This window comes from Cyprinus carpio, chromosome B16, assembly GCF_018340385.1.
Source record: "Cyprinus carpio isolate SPL01 chromosome B16, ASM1834038v1, whole genome shotgun sequence".
Classification (NCBI taxonomy): domain Eukaryota; kingdom Metazoa; phylum Chordata; class Actinopteri; order Cypriniformes; family Cyprinidae; genus Cyprinus; species Cyprinus carpio.
Window position 1 is genome coordinate 21307289 of NC_056612.1, and position 13371 is coordinate 21320659.

The window sequence follows — 13371 nt, forward strand, 5'->3', positions numbered from 1 at the left end:
ACATCAAACAATACACGCTAACTTTGACTGCTGTAAAAGACAGACAGACATAGATAGATAGATAGATAGATAGATAGATAGATAGATAGATAGATAGATCCCCCCAATCCTTCTTCTACAGGACTCCACTTTTAAGGTTCATGCCTGTGGTATGACGACGGATTCTCCATATAAAATTCGGCGGGATCCGGGGATGTTTCAAATATTGCTCTCAGTTGCTGACAGAATGACAGGGGCCATATTTATTTTGGTCAGGGAGCAGGGCACTTTGGGGCACTCTCCCCCCTACAAGGAATGTAACTGTGAAGAAATAAAAAAGTGAAAAAGACGGCCAGGGACTAGTAATGACTTTCACTCCCTGTGGAAGATTTAGCACTGGCAGAACTCCTCAGAGACCACAAGAATTTAGGCAGAGTGTGTGACACAAACTGTAAAGCAGGTGAGAAGTTGCTTGAACTGATGCGCTCCCTGACTGACAGCTATTACTTTTACATGGTTTTTAGATGTCTTCAATGACCTGGTCTCTCCAGTAGGGAACAAAAAGTTGTCATTCTAAAAGCTGCAATTTTCTACTATCAGGGGGGCAATCAAAGTAACTTTCAAGTTAGAGGGTACCTCTCGATGTAAACACAGTGCTAAACATCCAGCAGATTTAAGAGTGAGATTGAGACTACTTGTGACACTCAAACTAAACATGTGCTTATCCAGTTAGCAAAGTTAGCTAGGCAGATTGCTTTGATTGTTTCTTATTCTCCAAAGTCTTAAAACCTTGTAGATGTCAAATCATAATTACATTATTATTATTATTATTATTATTATTATTATTATTATTATTATTATTATTATTATTATTATTATTATTATAGAAGTCAAGACACTGCTATTTTTATTTTTGGCTTTCATGCAAAAGTTATATGTTATCACTTAATCAAAATGAAATCATAGCTCAAGCCACTTTGGGTCAGGTAAAATAGACAGAGGATTGATTTTAAATTATAAAAGTGCCAAAAATTCTTTCTTTCAATCAAGCACCTTTAGAAAAGCCAACACAAAATTGCAAAAGCCGCAATCAGTGGACTAGAATATCAATATCTCAACAACTTGTTATAAATAATTCAATACAAATCATTAAGGATCAATAAATATTGATAAACAGCATTTACTGTTGACCTCACAACACATGCCCATTCTCAGACACTTCATCTTCAGTCGGACATTTACTTTTGGCAGACACTTCAATCCAAAGTGACCTACAAATGACAAACGGTCTGAAAGAAGTGAGCAATTAATTATACAGAGCCAATAACATTAGCATTGGCGCAACGCAAAGTTTAAAAAGAAGACCAAAAGGGTACAAATGGACGTAGAGGGAGGATATATGGAGCTGCTGTGTGAATGCAGAAAAGCATGTTGGCTGTGAAACAGTGGCCTCCTGCTCCTGTGTCAGTCCTGCGGAGTCAGCTAATTAAAGAAAGATTAATCCATTGGCACACCAGTCACAACAGACCTGGGTGCAAGGCACGGATAATCACCCAACAGCCAGCCAATTAGTGAGCTCCACTTGCCCTGGGAAAAGCAGAGCACACTGCACTCCTGCTCTATCCAATGATAGCCCACAATATTACCCAGATGTAATTCACCATTTATCATTCCTGAATTTCAACACCGAGTCAGGATCTCATCGGGAGTCGTCATCTGCGGATCACTTTCTCCTGCGAGAGGCCCAAGTTTTAGTGGGAAGCGCGAGGCAGCCTGACAGTTATTAAATAAATAAGTGCAAACACACACTCTCGCGCTCGGCAGCAGTGGTGAGAGGCGTCCGCTGTTTGTTTTGGAGGGGCACTCAGCACAGGACGAGCGTAAGAGACTCACATAAGAAGTGAATTAGTTGTCTATGGAAGATCGCATCTGTAACAGGAATGTTTGACACTCAAAAGACGTTCAAGTATGGATTTGGATTTTGGTTTTCCAAACTAAACACAGGCCCCGAGTCAGATCAAGGTGCGTAATTAAAATGCACGGAGGACAAGGTTATCCTGCCAAGCCCCCAGATTCAGTCCGCTAACTAACCATAAACACACCAGTGCAGTGCAAAGCCGCACACACATTAAAACGATACTACACCAGTGTTTTCTCTGTGGCACAGAGGGGCATGCCTTGCTGCGGGTCTTGTCCTGCTTCCCTCAATAACAGATTAAAGGCAATTACTCCTCCGTGGGCATCACTTTACCATAGTCTCCATCTGGCTCCCAGACTGGCCTGGACTGACAAGCAGAGGATTTGGGGGGGTGTGGGTGGAGCTCTTTCACAGTGCTACTGGTAGCTGGATATCTGTCCATCCTCATCCGAAGAAGGGCATACAGCGCCTCTGCAGTCACTGATCTCTCTACAACTTCTAAAGGGAGTATTAGATTCATGATACAGGAGGGCTAGCCAGGAGGGGTGAAATATTGTTCCTTTAAGGCCCCATGATGCAAGTGCAAATGCCAAGACAACATACACAATAAATTAAAAGGATAGTTTACCTAAAGCCTATGCGTTCCAAACCTATATGACTTTTTGAAACACAAAAGATGAACTGCTTTTGTCCATACATTGAAAGCTAATGAGGTCCAAAATCGAGGTCTGCAGGTCCCGCTCCAGAAAGATTCTACACTGCTCCTGCTAAAAATAAGTTTGATTTCTTTCCATTCCCACTCACAACTTTTTGTTTTGTCCTGCTCCCACCCACAAAATCCTGCTGGTAGAGATTGACACAGATTTTTCAGTTTCGTTTCAGTATGAAAACGAAATCGAAACCACTGTCCATAGGCTATTTTTAGCTACACACATCAGCACTTCTGACCTCATCTTGTTGCATGTGTTGCAGCTGGAAAAAGGAAGGTGCTTTTTCAGAATATCCATCCCTGCACTTGTAAACCACATATTTTTGGCTATGCAGTTGATGAGCAATTTTCAACCTTAAAACATAAAATGGTCCCACTTTATATTAGGTGACCTTAACTACTATATACTTACTTCAAAAATAAGTATAATGTACTTATTGTGTTCATATTGTATTGCAAAACACTTTGGCTGCTATTGAGGTGGGATATGGGTAAGGTTAGGGACAGGTTTTGGTAGTATGGGTAGGTTTAAGAGTGGGTTAAGGTGTAAGGGATGGGTCAACAGTATAATTATAAATGCAATTACAGAAATTAATTACAGATGTAATTAGATGCAGGTTTTTTTTTTTTAATATAAGTACAATGTAAAAACGTATGTACACAAGAAGTGCATTGAATTAAATTATTAATTTAAATATAAGTACAAAGTAGTTAAGGTCACCCAATATAAAGTGGGAACCATAAAATAAATTTGGGTAACTTTATATTTTGTGGGAGTCCCAAAAATCACTTCTTTTCCCACTTCTTGCTCACACATCAGTATCTTCCCCCCACACTCAGCAATTCAGTTGCCTCGGGACTCCTGTGGGAATGCAGATCTCTAGTCCAAAACAATACTGGACCCCAATGACCCCACCGTGAGAACAAAAACAGACATTTTTCAAGATACCTGGAAAAGAAAGTCATAAAAGTTTGGACCACACAAGTTTACAGTACATCTAATTTTAAGTTCGAATTGCAAAACTGTTTGCCACCTGTTTGCTACTTCAATTTAAAAATTTAAAGACATTCTCAATTCAATTCACCTCTTGCAAGAAGCCAAAATGGCAGGATGTTACATTTAAAAATGACAAAGGATCATCAGTTACCTAAGAAGGACATGGAACTGTCACAGATATCAGGGCATATAGGAAAAACTATATGTTTCTCCTGTTTCAGAAATGGGAAATCAATTATACCATGCAAGGCTCTTTGGCCCTGAGCTATAGAATCTAGAAACCACAGAAAACTGTTACGAGAAGTCAAGCATGTATATCACTGTGCTGAGCAGTCTCACTTGTTCCTGAAGTAAAAAAAAAATCCCGATAGTGCCTCTCGTAAGTGGCGCAGACGTGGTTATGAATGCACCAATATGCCATTCAATACACCATTTCTAGCTGTCTGAGAATCTAAAAGCTGCTTTGCCACAAATTATCCAATAAGTCTCAATGTCGTGTTTGTGTCTGAACCTCAGTCACACTAAATCCAATGTTAGGGAATTACTACTAGGATTAAGGAGATGACTGGAGGCAATAACAGTCTGAGTTGTTTACACAACATTTAATACAATTGACACTGAGTAACCTGCTGCTAGTTGGTCACAGAAAGGCAGAGGGCTTTGTGGAAAACATTTGCGCGAGGAAGGAAAAAAATCTATCCTCAGAGCACGAAACTATTGACAGATGCTCCCTGCTGTAATATCACTCTACAGAGCACATTCATGACAGAATAGCATTGTTCTCTCTCTAGTGTGGCTGGTCAGTCAGTTGATTTGATGACAAGGGCTGGGTTAGGTGCAAGCTGGAGCTCAGCAGGCATTTCATTTCACAAACAGCCGGGCGACTATTAATAAATTGTGTTTACGGCCCACTCTATACACCACCCAGAGGAGTCCCATCACACTGCCAGAAAGAGGCTGTCTATCCGGCTGGGAGAGGCACGTCCTGATTTTGCTGAGTTAGATGTGTTCCTGGGTCAACATATTTTGTTGACCCTGGAAAAACATTTTAATCCCAAAAAAATTTCTTGACCATATCCCTACACCTAAACCTAACCTTAACCATGAGTACTCCCTAAAATCAAAGGAAATGATAGATGAATGACACTGATGTACAAGCACCAAACACGGATTGTATGCCTAAACTTCACAAAAACTATAAACTGGTTCTTCGAATCTGATTGGTTAATCACAATGTTGTTCCAGGGTCAACAAAGATGTTGATACGGGAACATGTCACACTTGGTAAAATCAGGTTCTGCGCTGGGAGAGAGCGTCGGCCCTGCAATGACTCTCAGATCCTAAGTAGACAAGTGAACAATGGTGATAATCAACAATAGTGAGCAACAATACTGATTTAAAGGCAGAGTATGTGATTTGGTTCCGATAACAATCACTAAGTTAAGTGGTCTAAATGTATTTATTTGTAGGCTATTCTGCCCTACAAAGGCAAAATATCTTAACCCGCTGAAACTGAGAAAAACAACTTTAAAGTTTTTTACTTGTCCAGCCAAATTAATTATAGGTAGGACACTGGAAATTTAACAATTAGATGTTTTAGTAATGACAATTATCTACATAAAAAAATTGTGAGCTCAAACTTAAAAAAAAAAAAAATGTTTTACCCCTATTTTGAAGTTAATGTACTCTGCCTTTGCATTGTCTGCAAAATGTGAGAAGTCACACCAAGGCAAAAGGCAGTAACCTTCCACATTATCAATATTTGGTTGCTGATCACCATTTACAAAATTGTTATAGTAACACCTGTATAAAATCTAGTGATCATGGGCTGTCTCATATAGGATATTGCATAGAGTAATGTGACTGTATTAAGTTTTTTTTTTATTTCATTAGTAGGTTTTTTATTTATCATAACTGGCAGACTAAAAGTTAAACATGGGTGGAGACCGTGGATACCAATTTATTTGCTATTCTCAGTAACATAAAAAGAATGCTAGACATAGCATAATTGATGTTATATTGATTTGTATGAAAAAGTCTAACCTAAAAGAACAACTTGTGGTTTGATGTGAATGCCAACAAATGGGAATAATGCTCAGAATGCTTGTGGATTAAACATATCGATGACGTTCATCGCCTTGGATTGATTTTATTGGGTTACAAGAAAAGGTAGGATATGGATTTAATTGCGAACTGTTAGTAGGCTACTGATTTTATGATTGATCATGCTAGCTACGGCATTTGAGTCCACACGCATCCAACTAGAAGTGATAGCATGATGAATAATCTGCATTAGAAAAAGAAAAAAAGAAAGATCTTTAAAGGTTATTCACGATTAAGTTTTGCTGCCAATGTATCTAGACCTTTACAGTGCTTTGTTATATGGAGCTGTTTGGTAGATCGCAATCTATCTAATTCATCTGTCTACACCGTAATTAAAGTGCGTCAGACTATAATGGACAGTAAAACAAAGGTAGAACACTGTATAACTCCAAACCGGCACCGTAACTTCATATTGACGCGTGGCTAAACAAAGGCATGTATACGGTGTTCTGCCTTGGTTTCTCCGAGGTTTTTCGAAGTTACGGTTGAGACAAACCATTATTTTCTCGGAAAAACAACAAAATTGACTCAAGATATGTATACACATGATAAAGGAAGTCTAGAATGTCACAAAAATATCAATAACTCATTTTTGACAAAAATGAAGTTACGGTCTTTTGCCTTTGCATGGCAGTATTTATATTGTTTGTGGAAGGCATAGGACCATAAAATGTTCTTCCTATCTTATCCTTTGGTTCAAGGGCTATGATAGGCTATTCTATCTGCCTGTTAATGTATGTATTTGCATACCTCTGTGCAACCTGTTGCAGACCGAGCAAGAATGGAAGGTGTCATTATTGTAATATTATGTACTTTGTATTGTAATTTTTTCTCACCGGTGAATGAGATATGAGGTAATCTGTCAGTTCTGCATTCAAACCTCCACCAACGCCTTCTCTCTTCTTGCTGCTGGTTAGCCTCTGGTCTGCCTGTGTGCATTCATGTGCTTTGGAGGAGGCGTGGCTTTAAAGAGTGACTTGCAGCGAGGGTGAGATCTTATGCTTTCAAAGCTAGCTTGCTATTGCTAGCCTCTACAAAATCTTCTTCCCTACCTTTAAGTTTCACTATCCTCGTCAACAAAACATTTCTTGAGTTGAAGATGACTGAAAGACATTCACTCGAAACTCATTTCTTAAAGTAACTTTTACCAACCTGAAATGTTAAAAATGTGTTAGTATATGTAAAATTAACATTAAATAATATTAATAAATGTTGTAAAAGATTTTTTATTCCATGTTAGCTATTGCGTTATTTAATGTTAACATGAATTTCAACCAAGCCATTAAGTAAAGAATTACAATGAATCAAATTCTCCCAACCCTAGTAATACTTGAGGCTCTTAAGTAATACTAACCCTCAATCTAAAGTAACTGTAAATATCTACAGAAAAAAAGGGCGTATTACTTATTGTTGCACTGGTGCATGTGAGTAATTTAAACGACTGGTGTCCAGATGTTTTCATCTTTTCTTAAGTCGCATCTGCATCAAGTTCAAGCTAGGGCTAAAGGTCTGTAAATGATGTCCAGTGACATTTAAGCTCATAGAAATGGAAGCTGGATGATCAGATAAACAATGCTAGAAATACATTCACATGTAGAATTCCTCTGATGTTATTTACCTTCTCGTATTTCCTGCCTATGTCTAATCCATAGCAATCTGCAAGGTCTGCTGTTACGTAATCTTATACCTATTTCCACAGGGTGTCTAGTATCTGTTGTTATGTGCATTATGGTAACAGGCTCATACTATAACACACTCCCACAATCAACCTTTTCCCCACATTTCTCCTCATATATAGAAAAATTCCCACAAGCAGGGCATACATAAACTTACACATGCGTACATGTTTATAGTCTGGCTGTAATCCTATTTATGTCTCATGGAAGTAATTTGTTATACTGCAGAGCAAAGCTGTCGTATTAGGTAGCATTCAGGGACTTATTCACAAAGTCTTTGGAATCCAGTGTAATGTCAGGGGCTATGTTATCCTGGCCTTTTCGTTTAATGAAGGCTCTAGACCAAGTACCCTTATCCTTATCTAGAGGCTTTGGCTACTTCCTGGTCACTCATGCACAATAATTTCTTTGACATAGTACCTACACTGGGATGTAAGACAATGACTGTAACAACATTATTTCTATAGAATATCATAGAATATCTATAGAAATTAGCAGTATTTCTCTAGTAAGTTCACTAGTAGTCCCTAAACACCAGTTCTAGTGCACTGCCTTAAATACAACCTACAACACGATCAGTGTAGTCAGATTTACAGTCAGATTGTTTAGTGAACCAAAAACATACAGTGTGACCGGTGGGGTGTTCCATAAAAGATGCTAAGAAAAGTGAGCATTAAAGTCCAAAACCTGACTTGAAATAACATAACAAATTAATCGGTACTAAAGCGGTTTCGTAAATGACAATTTAAGTTCACGCAATCTCACTAATTCGATCCAGGTTCAATGAGTCAGGATAATTTGATGTGCACGCAATCTTAAGAAGCTCTCAATGTCGGGGCCATGGCAAACAACAAATATTTGTGCTGTTTAATGCATTTGAGACATTGTGTTTTCCTCAGTGCATAACTGACATGTCACAGATATATTTTTCATCTGTAAATGTTAGAAAGTCATGCAAATATATTCATTTTGCTGTCAGGAGTGGGCGAGGCTTATGTGAATGAACAAGCGCTGCACAGATAGAAGGCAATAGAATAATAGCGCAAAAATTCTGAATAAAATATGCATTCTCCTAAAATATTTCTTTTTGGACATTAAATGTGACACATGTAGAATTTTTATCCTACATATAAGAGCATTTTTTATCATAGCAGTAACTGTAAATCAAATGTAAGCTGGCTTATATAGCCCTACTATCTCAAATTATTTAAATATGTGTTCCTCTTATCAGTTAAAATTTAGTCTGATTAAAACTAGTAAACTAGTTTTATGAAACAGCCCCCAATGTAGCATGATTCATTAACAAATGACTATTATGTGTTTTAGTGAATCATAAACATGCTGCACAACCAGTGTAGTTTCATTAATGAACAACAACCTCTTTTGAACAGCTTCTTTTTGTGAATCAAAAACATACAGTGTGACCAGAGTAGCCTAATTCACTAACACAGAACTCTTATGAATCTGTTTTTTTTATTGATCGAATAATATGATGCACGATCAGGTAAGTCCAATTCACAAACAAATGATCCTCATGAGCTTGTTCTTTTTAATGAATCAAAAACATGCAGTGCTACCTGTGTAGCCTGCTTCATAAATAAATTACTCTTTTGAACTGGTTCTTTTTAGTGAATCAAAAACAGCATGACAAGTGAAGTCGGATTTCCATACTAATGAATCTTAAAGTGGGAGTTCTTTTAATGGGTTGTTCAAAAATATAAGCTACCACTTTGAATCAGTCTGACAAGTGACTTATTCTGAACTGCAAGTTACCATTATATTCAGTGTTATCTGTATCAAAAGTATTATGTCAGTATCATTACGGTCGTCCATGTGACAAATTGCCGTTAAACATTTCTTGGTAAGTTCAAATGCTATGTATTGTAAGTATTTCCTCAAAGAGGTAAACTCTGTTAGTGACTCATACTGACCATATTACCAAGTAGGACTTTCATAAGCTTACTTGCGAAGTGATTTCTAAAGGTAACAAAGGAACAGCTTTACTCCGTGTTCAGTTAAGACTTTAACAATGGCTCACTGACCTCAGATGAGATAATTGAGACCAGTAACCATGAATCACAATGCCAGTTTTTAATTAAAGTTGACTATAAAATACTCTTGGAAAAGGTCAAGAGGAGCTAAATTAGGGAGGGAAAAATTCCTGTGGATAGAGCCAACGTAGGGTACAGAAGGAAGACGTGCCAGAAAATCACTATTTCCAACCTTCCCCACCTTACAACTACTTGATGGGGGAAAAGGGCCATGTGACATGTCTGAAACATTTTCACCCCATCAGCACCTCTCTAAAGCAACTGTCAGGGTGTCTATGTACAAATGTAGGCCATTTATTAAGTCTTACAAATGATTTGAGTGAAGATGAATGGATTCAGTTTTATCTATGCACTTTTCAAAACTGGTAATAGCTCATAGAGCAAAATTCAGTGGCTCTGACCTGATACTTAAGTGGACTTTATGGTAATGTAGATATAGTACATGACTGAGGTACCTAAATAAACAGTGGAAACTGAGTAAGTTCAACTTTGTATTGCCTCAGGTCTCTGGGTTGACAATTAACCTTTCCATAATCAGTCAAAAAAACGTTCTTAATGTGAATGTGCTGTCCTTTACTGACCTCCGAAATTGAATTTACATGTGTACTCGGTGTGACAGTATCATAAGTCAGTGACCGCAAAAGATTTAAGTTTGTTCAGGTGAGCAGAACGAAAAAAGCTGCGAGGAAACGTCTCGATTAATTATCATCGTGAGTTTTCCCTGATAAGCCCTCCTGAATACGGTAATTATTTCCACGAGTAAACTTGGAATCTCTTCTCAAACTAATCACTTTATAAAATATGTTTCCTTGGCTCTGTTTACTTAAAAAATATTTTCCCTCCGATTTGACTTCTCGTTTTAGTGGTAAAATACATGCACCACCTACCGCAAATAACTCTCTTATAGAGAAAGGAAACAGAGTACCATTGAGGAAACCTGCACTTCATACTTTAAGGAATTCCACTGGGAGAAGAGGAGAATAAGTGAGAGAACACATACACTCTCAAGAAAAGAGAGAGAAAAAAACCTGAGGCGAGCTGGCTAAAGTGAGCATGGAAAAATACTAATAAATCATGAATGAAAATGCCAGTCGACACTGAAAACCCAAATCGAGGGGTTGAGGTTAGGCAGCCGACTTTTCAGTCCAAAAAAACAGAGCTCAAGATTAAACAGGTGAGATGCAGATGAAAAGGCTACAGTGCTATTTCCTTCTTTGAGCAAAGAAGGTTTGGAAATCTCATGAAATTGACGATTTGCAGATGGAATGCATGATTTGTCTCTTAAACAAGGGCTTGTATTGAAAGTATGAGCACATATGCTGGTTCAATAACACACACTCACTTTTTCTGCAATGTCGCATAGCCATTTTGCATCTCCTGGACTCGGCGATGGTCGGACATGGTATCGTGTCCTTTGGTGGCTTCTTCACAATATGCCGTGTTCGGGTTTCCAGACCCCACTTGAAACCACAGGTTTTGTTTCTTCTGGTGCAGGTCCCCCACTCACTCCACTGGCCCACCTCACAACCCTCTATTGGGTGAAACACAACTAGAATTTAGAGAACTAGATGCTGATGATGGTGAAAACCATTGATAAAGGCTATGAAAGTTTGGATATGATAAGATATGACAATACAGTAATATTAGACCCAATAAACAATATCTTTAACAATATCTTTAACAATATCTTTAATCAGATAAGTTTAAGGTTACAAAATGGAGATTTTAAATGTATTTTGTGGACTGAAGAACTGAATATTAGAGACAGACAATGTCTAAAATCTATCTTAAACTGGTAGTTGTGTTTGGAAACTTGGTAACTGGTTCTAGCTGGTCAGAAAAGGTTATTTACTCTTTCAAGCTATCCATTCGCTGATTGATCAGCCACTATATGTCCCAAAAGCCAGCTTTACCTTCTTAAATTGGTTTGACCAGTTGGTCGCTGATATTTAAGATGGTCTATCTAATGATAATGACCTGTTTGGAACAACTAATGACCATCTTAGTTCAATTACAAACCAGTTATCATGTTTCAGAACAGCTAGCAGCTTCATCTGGATTCTCCAGTAGGCTTATATAAAAAGGTTTACTTACCTCCACACTCCATGCTGTCCTCCAGAGGAGCAAAGCCCTCTGGACACTTTTCGAAGCAACGGCCCTTGTGCAAGTAAAAACCAGGCTTGCACTTTGTGCAGAAGTCTTTGCTGAAGCAGGCCTCACAGTTATCTATCCTACACCCTGTGAAGAAACAAGAGAGACAGACGTCAGTCGGGACAGCAGACAAAAACCTCCTCATCTGGAACAGAAAGGTGGGGGAGGGGATCGGCGTGAGAGAGGGATTAGGGTTTGGGAAAAAGCCATTTTGATGCCGCCTTGTGAAGCTTTTCTCTTTAAGGGAGTGAGATATATTCCAGTGCAACTTCCTCTGACATGTATGTTGAGCCAGGGAGTGTGGGGTGTGAGAGTTTTTAGGGCTGCATAGAACTCCAAAGATGTGATGACATCCGGAATGAGAAATTACCTCATCATGACCCCTTCACAGAAAGAAAGGAAAGCAGAACATCTTCAAGCATTTAAGAATACAGAGTTAGAAGGAAAGTTCTGTTCTCATTCGCTCTCTTGACTGAGCAAGCGGTAGCATACTTTATTAGCATAAAAGCATTACTAATATAAAATCTTTATTCTTCAAATTTTTATCAAGAATTAAATCGTTACTTGTGTACAATCTCAGCAAAAAAAAAAAAAAAAAAAAAAATACTTAAATCATTAATTATTAGGATAAAATTTGAGCAAATTTTTAGCAAGGCCACAGCATAAAATCACGATTGACATTAAAATCTGAAAAGGTCACAGTCTAGGCCTAAGTGAAGATTTAGTCTGGAACATGATGAAGTTCTTCTGTGTTAACATCAGAGTTGGGATGGAAGGGAAAGAGGGGTCAAGACACTGTGAAGGAGGCAATACCGCCGCACCGATCCTCCCATGCCCCGCCTTGCCACAGCATATCAAGGGCAGCATGCCAGCATTTCATCAAGTTGTGACTCTGCAAATAGCACGTCAGGCAGAGCGAAATTACATGAGACACACCAACAGGGCGATGCGCTGGCCTGCATAATTAAAAGGAGCCACTGAGAGCTGTCTAATTTATGGCGCTTCTTAAAAGCTTCTTCAGAGGCCAGATTGCCTGACAGGCACTCAGATTACAGCTATCTACAACCATGTGAAGCAGGTTGCAGGTTCCACTCAGGTACATCAAGGCACCCTGTTTGTGGATCTTTAGTGGGAAGTTGGTAACTTTTACCGGTCTACAGGTAAGCATGCATTTAAAAGAGAAAATCTGGCACATTAGAAAGAGATAAGGCTTGTGCTTTAATCTCTGACCCTCTCTGGGTTTCGTGAAGGTTCTCACCATCACACCCCCCTAATTAGACCATCTCCAGCAAACCAGCCTGTCTCCTCAACTACATTCCTTCCCAACTAACGAGTCCTTCCCCTTCTTCCTTTGAACCCCTGAAGACTCTGCCCACTTTTCCTGATCTCTCACGCTTTCTTTAACCAGTCCAAACAATCTCATGCAGAGAAAATAACACACACACACATACTGACGTCCAACAACCATAATCACCATCATTATCACTCCCAGGCCAATGACTGTGAGTGATACGGTATAGTCCTATACATCCTGCATGTCAAGCAACACTCCTTAAGCCTAATTACATGCACAATAGGTCCAACCTTAATATTTCATTGCTTAATTATTAGCAGAGAGATGACAGGAAATCACAGGAAAAATTATGCGGGAATTTTCCGCCAGCCATGTTGTAATTCTGCTTTGCCATGCCAAAATTTTCACTAGACCCACTACATTTTTTAATGTATTTTTATTAGTTTTCATTGTTATTATTATTATTTATTTTTCCTTTTATTGTTTTTTATTT

The 13371-nt window shown here is 38.5% G+C and overlaps 1 protein-coding gene across 1 annotated transcript in view; it reads right to left on the minus strand.

Annotated features, from left to right (window-relative positions):
• Positions 1-13371, minus strand: part of LOC109106144 (R-spondin-2-like) — a 55384-nt gene that overhangs the window by 12983 nt on the left and 29030 nt on the right. The window contains exons 3-4 of the mRNA XM_019119503.2: positions 11528-11671; positions 10776-10964 (exon numbers count right to left, since the gene is read on the minus strand). Coding sequence (XP_018975048.1) covers positions 10776-10964; positions 11528-11671 — 333 coding nt within the window. The remainder of the gene's footprint in view (positions 1-10775; positions 10965-11527; positions 11672-13371) is intronic.